The sequence below is a fragment of the Toxorhynchites rutilus genome, chromosome 3 (assembly GCF_029784135.1).
Source record: "Toxorhynchites rutilus septentrionalis strain SRP chromosome 3, ASM2978413v1, whole genome shotgun sequence".
Lineage (NCBI taxonomy): Eukaryota > Metazoa > Arthropoda > Insecta > Diptera > Culicidae > Toxorhynchites > Toxorhynchites rutilus.
This window is the reverse complement of record NC_073746.1, coordinates 241,759,775-241,769,821: the sequence shown is the minus strand read 5'-3', so window position 1 is coordinate 241,769,821 and position 10,047 is coordinate 241,759,775. Positions and strand designations below refer to the sequence as shown.

Below are 10,047 nucleotides of genomic sequence, written 5' to 3'. Positions count from 1 at the left end.
ATTTACATTATCCTCTCCGTTTCGGAGAAAGGCAAGAGCGTCGAACGGAGGTCTACTTTCGGTCATCCGACTGTGCTGCGCAACCGTTAAGTGTAGCAGAAGCTGAAGAGGAAGACCGAGAGCAAGGTGGCCTCATCATTCCGCGCCTTGTATCGGGAGGTCGCATTAACCTGGCCAAAATGGACATTTTTATGCGGAAGCTTCATTCGAGATCGGCCGTGTCCGAGCAGCAGGCTATCACCCAGACGTACTGTCTGAAGGTGCTGTAAAAAGAACATCCGATTGTCGTGCCAATAAACTAAGTGTTCAGTTAGAATCCGGAAACACTGTTAATTCTCTAGCAGCGATCGTAGTAGGCCTATCTGGAACCTTTTGACAGCAAATTGTTTGAAAAACCTGTATCTTTCTATGAGGAAAATTTTGTTTTGAAAACGTGCAGAATAAATGGAAGAGAAGAAATTTGATTTTGGGCACCCCCATTAAAAATCCGGCGTGGTCAGGTACTAAACCGCGAAATCGAAACCGTGAAAGTGGCTAAGGGCCTGATTCTCGAATACATTTCACGATGGAAACGAAATAAACGGCGCGCCATTGAACTACGTTTTACGAGTTAGTGAAGTGTCGAAGATAATAATGAGTTTTCATGCAGAATGAGCTCTTTTCAAATAAAAATCATTAATGAAAATTAACTTCTTCGTATCAAACTGGTGTTCAATGTGAGTGGAAAACTTTGTTTTCTTCATGTGGTATAATAATCTTTTGATCTTATAATGATGAGTTTTAGTGGGAAACTAATTTTGTATCCAGGTGTCGACACCGTACCGTTGTCATCGCGGATACATTTCATTTCGTTTCCTTCGTGAAGTGTATTCGAGAATCAGGCCCTAAATCTACCGTGAATGGTGTGCTGGAACGTTTCCGAGAACGTACAACCGTTATTCGGATGGATCAGAGAACGCGTCGTAGTGGAATTTATGATCCTAAGCTGAGATTGAAGGTTTTGAGAACAATTAAAGCAAATTCGGAAATCTCGACTTACATTTCGCCAAAAAAATAACACAATTCTAACCAGTGGCGTCTCGTTCATATGTATGTGCACCTCGTACACTGCACAACCTAATATTAAAAAAGAAGAAAAAAACCAAAGCGCTCCTACTATTAGCACTCGGGCTAGCAGTAAACCGGCAAATTTATAGTACTAAGTGCCTGTCGGAAGTTACGTCGTTCATCAAGAAGGCGAAGACGCGGTGTTCTGGCCGGATCTGGTGTCAGCCCACTACTCGAAACGATCGTTGGAGGAGATGGAGCGGCTGAATATCGATGTGGTACCCAAGTCGGTGAACTTGCTCAACGTCTTCCAGCTGCGTCCCATCGAGAATATACGCATGTTTTCGTCCGCCATGTCGAATATTCCGGTTAACTGCCGGAAGTCCGCTCGCAGGGGCGTAGGATTTTTTTTGTTGCAAGCAAGCTAACACAATTACCTTCCATTGGAAATTTATCAAACTCAATTATTTGTCTCAGTTTTATCACCATCCGAAAAAGTCCATTTTTTTAATGCAAACGTTATTGATATTGGTGTCAGCTTTAGCCGGACAACACATTAAGACCACTCTAAAGCAAAAAAAATCAAATTAATTCTAAATGCCAATTCAAATATAGGGCCCTATTCCAGAAAACGAGACGAGCCGACGAGCGCTCGTCTCGTTTGTTTTCATATTCCAGAAGCCGAGTTCAACTAAAAACAGGCGAGTAGCTCGTCTGGTTCGACGACCGTTCGGCCGCGCTCGTCAATGAATCAGTCGAATCGTCTAGTTTGTTTGATGTGTTTGTTCACCTTGTTGATTGAAAGCATCGGTATTCTTCTGCTCCGCCTTTATCTTCAAAAATTGTTTCACGGCTAAACTAGTATTGCATAAGCAATGTATGTTTTCAACTGCAACCATCAAATTCAATTCAGTAATTGCAAGATTTTACAGATTTTCAAATGGACCTCTTCCAAACAACACAACCAAATCTAAACATTGAACTCATATCCAGGGATGCTAGATAACTGTTTTGAATATATTAACACGGCACGGAAAGGGTCTTCACATATTGAATGAAAATTTGTAATTCAAAACAACTACTTTATTGGAAATGCATATATATATATAGATTTAAAATTTTTCTTGGTGAATCGTTGATTAGGTGAACAAACATTGTCCCCAATAAATCCATAATAACAAAACGTCTGAGTGATGAAACCATATCTGCCGTAATCTCGCAAAGTGACGCAAGCGCCAACATTGATATTTTACGTTTTTTGTTATAGATCGATAAAGAATACCAAATCCTTCCAAACAACTGTGAAAATTTACAGAAATGTGAAAAAATGACCAGGTGAAAGCTTGAAAACGGAGTGGCGCAAGCGCCATTTCCACTGTGATGGGGCGCAAGCGCCATTTTCCCTATGTTGTGACGTGATTTCATAGTGATGCGATGTTATATTTTTATTTGTTCTGATAGAGTACGCCTGTTCAATTTCTCTTTCGGATAAATTGAAGCTGAGTGTTGATTGAAGGATACATGTCGGGTTTGGTGAACAGCTGCACTCTTCTAAATGCTCCAAACGAAACTAAACACATCTTGTAACAAAACTCAAAACATCCTCGCGTAAACTGTATCTGTTTTACTTCGGATAATTTCGGACGGCATTATATTATTTAACACGGATGGTTTCAATTGCATTTTGAATTCGAAAAAATCAGTGCTGTCCATAATTATTACAATCGGGTTCTCAACTACGTTAACCTGCTCGACTCATGCTACGAAGTTGGGAAAGTATGTGAATTCTTCTCCCTGATGCTCCGCTCAACGCAGCATGTTGGAGAAAATAATTGGAAACAGTTTCTCACATACTTTGATGGATGAACGCCTATCGGTTGTGGAAACAGCCGGCCTGATTCTACGCGGCGTGTGAGGTGAGATGACAATTGTCACATCACCATCACGCAACTCTCCTCACTCTATTCCTACAGTCGTTTCGGATGCCGTGAGAGGTTCATTTGATGTATGTGAGAGGATGAACAGCAAGTGACAAGGCGTTCATTCTGCTGGTTGCCAAATCTGATCAGAGATGACACATTCGCACATGTGTTCACGAATTTGCAGACATTTAACTTTTATCACAACCTTTTATTCCTGCTGCAGGCTATTTAAAATAGTGACAAAACATTATTGATTCCATATGATAAACGAAGCTGGTCAGTATGTCAGACATTAGCACATATTTACAAATATTTCAGATTTTTATCGCATATATTTGAGAAAAAACATCTGGCATCCCAGAATTTTATTTGTTTCGCTCAGAGAGGTCAGATATTTGTTTTGCTGCAGTCAGTACCGTATCTATAGATCTGATTTAACCTGGCCTGTTGTTAGTGTATCAGGACATTCTGCCGAATTTGCAGGTATTTGATTTAGATTTGGTGAAACAGTTGATTGCATCCTGTAAAGTTTAGCATTTTTGTTTGTTTTGGTCGTAGTTGCTGCTGCTCTCTGCACTCTCAGTGTTAAATTGTTGCTCTGGCTCCGGCTCGGGCATATACCACGGCTTCTGAAATGGATATGCAGTTCGGTGACGATGACTCGCGGATAGATAGATGAAACACAAGACCCATATGATAGATATATTTTAGAGAAAATAAATAGATTTCATGAAATGAAAATAATTTCGGTGTGCTTATTCGTCCAATTGAGGAATAACAGACTCACTACCGCTTTCACAAAAAAAAACAAACTACTTGCAATTTGTCTTTCGTACTGTGAAAATTGAAGATAAATTGAATTTATTGATACATATAATACCATTACTATCGATTCTATACGACCCAAAAAAACACTTATTATTCCTCTTCCTTTTTTCATTTGTTTTCATGCACTGTCGACACCTCAAGACATGTCGACGATTGTCACCTAGAAATCCCAGTTCATGTGACAATCGTCACGTATATTTGAGAGTGGGAATAAAGTGAGAGTTCATTCAAGTGAGATTTCTCACGGCATACGCCTGGTGGAATCGCGTGACATAAGTGACAATTGTCATCTCACCTCACACGCCACGCAGAATAAGGCCGAGCGATTTAAATTTGCTGTTTCCACAACAAACTGGCGTTGGTGGCATAGCTTAAATAAAACTGCATTTTTTCAAAAATCAAGCCGATGGCAATGTTTTTCCATCAACAATACACATTTTGTACAGATCAAATTTTCGTTATGTACGCGTATGTATGCTGATTATACATGCAATTTTACAAAAAGTCTCGTACTGAAAATTCTTACCTCTGGCGCTTGCGTCACTTTGCGAGATTACGGCAGATATGCTCGAGGAAAAATATCAATGAAAGCAAAAAATATATGAAACTTATTCCTTTTTGTTATGTTTTTTAAATATTTTGGCACTGAGAAAAGAGTATCGATTGAACAATTTTAAACCTGTTTATTGTTTTTCTCAAAACAAAAACATGACATCACTGCACTATGGTCCAGGAGGTGCATTTGAGTGGAAATTAGCATCTAGAGCTCGACAGTGATTCTCTAGACAAAAACTGTCTTCGACAAAGTTGTTACATATAATAGAGCGCTCATTTTTTATATTATCAAAAATAGGGTGAACAAAATTTACGATGAAATAAAAAATCTAACTTTCTTATCTTTATAGATAGAGGTAAACATAGTTCGACAATATTGTAGCCCTGGTTATTTCAAGTAACTTTGTGGAACAATAATTCTTTCTATCTCTTCAAATAACCGATACAGCGCTTTTTCTCTAGGTTGAGTTAGGGTTACCATGAAAAAAAAAGGTTTTTTTGCTCTAACTAACATACTTCTAGAGCTATCCAATCCACGTATTTTACGGTGCATAACTTGTATGTATCTTAATTCTACTCAAGGTTATTGATGTTTTTAGTCGTCTTTTTGGGGCAAAAAATTTTCTGCTGAAGAACTGGGCTTCGCAACAGCTTCCAGTATCAGGGTTGGTTGGTCCCGTCATTCGGCTATGATTGTAGAAAATTTGGTGAAAACGCCTAATAAGAAAAATAGACGTTCTAAAAGAAGCTCGCATAGAACAGCTCTTACCCCACAAGAAACGATTGGATTTATTTGCCGGAATGATTTCAGCAAATCACAATACTTGAACGTGCGAATGACGACAAAACGACAGGGGCTCGATGTATACCCTGCATATAATTCGATTGTGAAAGCCAAAAAGCTGTGTTATCCGTCAAGTTGGTATGATTTGAACATAGTTAAACATAATACAATTCTTTTCAATTTCTTCAGGCATATGTATGAAAACGTCACATGCTAGCGTTGCTTTACAGAGTTTGATCGACCATACTATTCAACGTATTCTCGAGTATTTGAGATACGATACCAAAACAAGCATCGAAAAACTGAGTCTAATTGTTAAGTGGGGTTGTGATGGAAGCTCAAATCACAGCAGGTTTGTTTCGGTTATATATGTAATTGTATATGTCTCTTAATCAATTCAGTTGTAATTTAGTACAGTCAATATTCTAAAGTAGATCTTTTTTATGGAATAGCTCTTTATTAGACCCGTGTATTGTTTTGACCTTAGAATACATTTTCCCTAATTAGAGTGAATAAAATCGCCATTTTTTTTTCAAAAAACTATAACTTTTGAGCAGTATGACTGATTGAAAATTTTTCTTCGTCGAATTGAAGGTAATTGATAGGGCTGTGACAAGTAACAAATCCTACCTAAAATAACTCAAACTATGCGAACATTATGAACAAAATATGTTTTTGCTATTTTTTGACGTAGAACTACGTCTTTCATGAAGGGTGCCAGATCAGAAAACTGGTCACGTTTTTATGAAATAAAGTTAACGTTAATAACTTTTGTTGCCGCGAACGGATTTTGGCGATTTACATACTAAACGAATCGGAAATTCCCTAAGATTTGTTTAATATGCTATACATTAAAATTCCTTGGTTTGTAAATGGTTAAAATTCATGAAAACTTTAAGCGTTTCCATTTTCCCGTACATTTGTTCTGTCCATTTGTGTGCTTTCCCGAACAGAGCTGTCAAGAACGAGCAACTTATCGACGACCAACGAAGGGGAAATCGTAGGATTTAAAGTCTCCGTGAACAAAGGAAAAGTAGAAGAATGAAGGGGAATACTTGCCTAGAGTATAAACAGTGGATCTCGCTGAGGCAGACTTTCATTTGGCATCGGACTGTTGAGCAATCCGGTTCACTTTGCTTTCGCTGCGCTTCGATCTAAGATTGGACCATACCAGTGGTAATCCAACTTGGATATCGTCGTGTGGTGTTTTCAGTTCATTTTTCGCGTTATTCGTATCGTGTGTTTTTCTTTCCGCGTCATAAATTGGACGCTTCGCGTAGTGTGTGTTGAAAAAGAAGAAATGGAAGGCAGGCTCGAGCCCTGCAAAAAATGAATGCATTGCCAGGGGCAATAAAATTTCGAGGCAAGCGTCATCGAATGATTTCGGCGCGTCGGTCGAAAATGTAAACGCCGTTACCCAGGCAGCAACCAAAATCAAGCTCCCCCCGCTGGTGGTGAAGGCGGTCGCTCTTGACGAACTCATCAGCGAATTTGCATCGACGGGTGTTACAGCAGAGTACAAGCTGTGTGGCATAATTCAGTCTTTTCCAAGCAGTTAACATTGTTTGTTTTTCGTCATCATAAGGGTTTCGTTGGTCACAGCATTATAGAATACTATCCGAAGGTATAAAAAAGTGACTTATATAAAATAACAGCATAGTTCTACGTCAACAATGCGGTCGTATCTTGGAAACAACCTCCTATACAGTCGAATTTCACTCGTTGCACTAAGCTCTTAGCCCAATTTGTGAAAGACTTTCACTCGTTGGGCTGAACTGTCAAAATCGAAAATCGATCGAGGGTCACACCGATTGTTTGTTGTTATGGGAAACGCAGAAAAGTTTTCACACCACTGACGTTTATTTCATTCGTGGTTGAGTTTCGTTCTAGGTTGGATTAATTGGTAAGTTCTTAATGAAGTTTGATATTAAAATTAGCGTAGATTTAATATACGTTCATTTCGATCGCCAGGCTCAAAATGGATGGTTTGCAAGGATCCAGTACGAACGTTAACCGGAAACGGAGGAGCAATTTCCTGACGCTTGTGGAGAAGGTTCGCATAATTGAAGATTTTGAAGCAGGAGGTGGTACGCATGACTTTCTTGGGAAGAAGTACGGCGTAGGATCTTCTACGGTCACGAGAATAATCCAAAAGAAAGAACAATTCGTGAGGCGGTGGACAAGTTCAAGGAATATGGTGAAAATAATCGAAAAACATTGAAAGAGCAGACGTTCCCTTTGCTGGAAGAAGCTCTTTACATCTGGATTTTACAGCAGCGGCAGTCCAACATTTTGTTGACAGTGGATATTCTGAAAGCAAAGGCGGAGCTGCTGTTTAAGATGTTCCAGGACCGGGGGCTCTATGCGGTGCACGGTTTTTCTGCTTCGGATGGCTGGATGCATCGTTTTAAGCAGCGGTTTGGATTGCGCGTGAAAGCCGTAACAGGAGAATAGGCATCGGTAAACGTTGAAGCGTACCTAAATTTCAAGAAGGTTCTACAGAAGAAGATTCAGGAAATGCAGCTATCACTATCCCAAGTCTTTAATGCAGATGAATCTGCCTTGTTCATCAAGCTCCTAGCCACACGCTCTGTCGTTACCTGTGATGAGACCGTGGCAAGCGGACGGAAGCAAAACAAGACAAGGTATACGTTTATGCCTTGCTCCAACATAGATGGTTCCCTAAAGCTTCCGTTGTATTTCATTTGCACTGCTGCAAAACCACGAGGAATCAACATCGAAGAACTTCCCGTTTCATATAATCATTCCAAAAAGGCTTGGATGACCAGACTGTTGTTCCGTCAATGGTTCCACGAAGAGTTTGTCCCCGCTGTTCGAAAATTTTCGGCCGAGAGAGGATTGGAGCCAAAGGCATTGCTGGTTCTTGATAATTGCACCAGTCATTATGACGTTGACGAATCTCTACAGAGTGACGATGGACTGATTCAAGTGATCTACTTCCCACCAAATGTAACTGCTGAATGCCAGCCGATGGACCAAGCGGTCATCAATGCAATCAAGCGAAAGTATAAAAGAAAACTGATGCTCGCATTAATTCTGGAAAACGAACACTTAAGGTAAATTTCCAAATATTAAACATTAATTTTTTGTAATTAATTCCAAATATAAACACAAAACTATGCGCACGATAGTTTTTCGTCTGTGCTTTTTCAAAATTTAAATTCAAATTCTATTTGAGGTTTTATTTATGTACTTTCCTCTTTAGTTTCGAAGAACGATTGAAGAAGATTAATCTTCAACAGTGTATTTCGTGGTTGGCAACCTCTTGGGAGGAGATATCTGACAAAACTATACGTAATTCGTGGAAGAAATTGATCGATGGTTTGCCGGAGGATGCTGTTAATGTAGACTCGAAAGCGGCCGATGATGACTTCAAAGCGCTTGTGTCCAGGATTGACAGTTTGGCAGGAACAAAAACATCTGAGCAAGATATTGATCTGTGGATCAAAGATCAGGTGTATGATGCTGATCATAATCCAGATTGGGTAACCAGTGAAGCGTTATCTGATGACGAGATTTTGTCATCAGTTCTCAAGAAAGATCAACCTGAAATGCAAGAAGAATGGTTGGTAGACACAGAAGATGGAAGTAATTCGTTTGATACTTCCATTACTAGTACCGGAGATCCTGATTTTGGCGATGCAATCAAGTCAATTGATTGCCTAGTTCGCTATATGAAGCATGATGTTGCAGAAGTATGCCGTTTGAACGCGCTACGTTCGAAAATCACTGAAGTTGAATGGCTAATACGAGCATGTTGAAGAACTCTACCATTTTGTTGAAAATGAATTTACGTGGTTTGTTTAATTTTGTTTGAAACGTTTAAAATAAATATTGTTTTTGTTGAATAATATTCGATTTTATTTATTTAAATGATTCATTTAAAATTTATTTTAAACCTAAAAACACCATCCACGAGCCCCTCGAAAAAAATTTTACGTTGTCAGAATTGACGTTTGTCTTCGATTTAGTTGGGCTATAGCCCAACGAACGGGAGCCCAACTAAATCGAAGCCCAACTAAAGATAGCCCAACGAGTGAAATTCAACTGTAATTTTTTTTTGATTTCAGTTTAGTTTCGTTTTTTATTGCTAATCAAATTTAATATAGAATATCAGAACACTTTTTTTATATTCTTCATTTTCAATGCATATAATTCTAAAAATAAATAAAACTCACATGATAACACTTTTGCTGTTAGGTATCATCAAGTTTTCCTGGATGAAGATGATGATGGTTACCTTCGGGAGTATCAAGACTCGCATATATTTGCTGTATCTTTCAAAAATTAATGCGGAAATTGAAAAACTGCTTCCAACTGAAATTGGCAAAGTGTCTATCACAACGAAAATGTGCTTCACAATGGCTGACAACAAAGTTGTCAATGCCTCAACAAAGACACATTCGGCAAAATGTTATTTTTGCAGGAGATGCGGTAAAAAACTCAACTTGCCGCTAACTGTAGCAGATACAGACGATCCAGAAAAATACCAGTATGGAATTTCACCGCTTCACGCAATTATTCGAACTATGGAAATGTTTATTAAGATTTCTTCCCGTTTCAGCCAGCTTGGAAAGTGTCCAAAACGAATCAAATTGTCAAAGAACGGGAAGAAACCGTTTGCGAAGAATTGAAGGAGCAGTTGGGATTATATATAAATGGACCACGCCCAGGAGGAGAAAACTCGAATTGCGGCAACGTTGCTCGTCGATTTTTCGAGAATAGAGAAGCGGTTGTGGAAATTACGGGGTTGGATAAGAAGTTATTGGAGAAATTTTATGTAATTTTGACATTAATCAATTGTAAGGCGCAAATCAATGTGCATGCTGATCAAGTGTATGTAGAGGAAACTCGTATACTCTACAATAATTTATACGGATGGTACGCCCT

At 39.0% G+C, this 10,047-nt stretch overlaps 1 protein-coding gene across 1 annotated transcript; it reads left to right on the top strand.

The window, feature by feature from the left end:
• The first annotated feature begins 6,263 nt into the window (after positions 1-6,263).
• On the top strand, positions 6,264-8,918 carry LOC129774065 (jerky protein homolog-like). The gene is made up of 2 exons (XM_055777761.1): positions 6,264-8,213; positions 8,363-8,918. Exons 1-2 carry the CDS (start codon positions 7,654-7,656, stop codon positions 8,916-8,918), a joined length of 1,116 nt encoding a protein of 371 aa, XP_055633736.1. The 5' UTR covers positions 6,264-7,653.
• Positions 8,919-10,047: the final 1,129 nt, after the last annotated feature.

Coding starts and splice junctions, on each gene's coding strand:
- LOC129774065 (XM_055777761.1), top strand. CDS start 7,654: ATGCAGCTATCACTATCCCAAGTCTTTAATGCAGATGAATCTGCCTTG. Junction 8,214..8,362: donor CTGGAAAACGAACACTTAAG/GTAAATTTCCAA, acceptor TTTCCTCTTTAG/TTTCGAAGAACGATTGAAGA.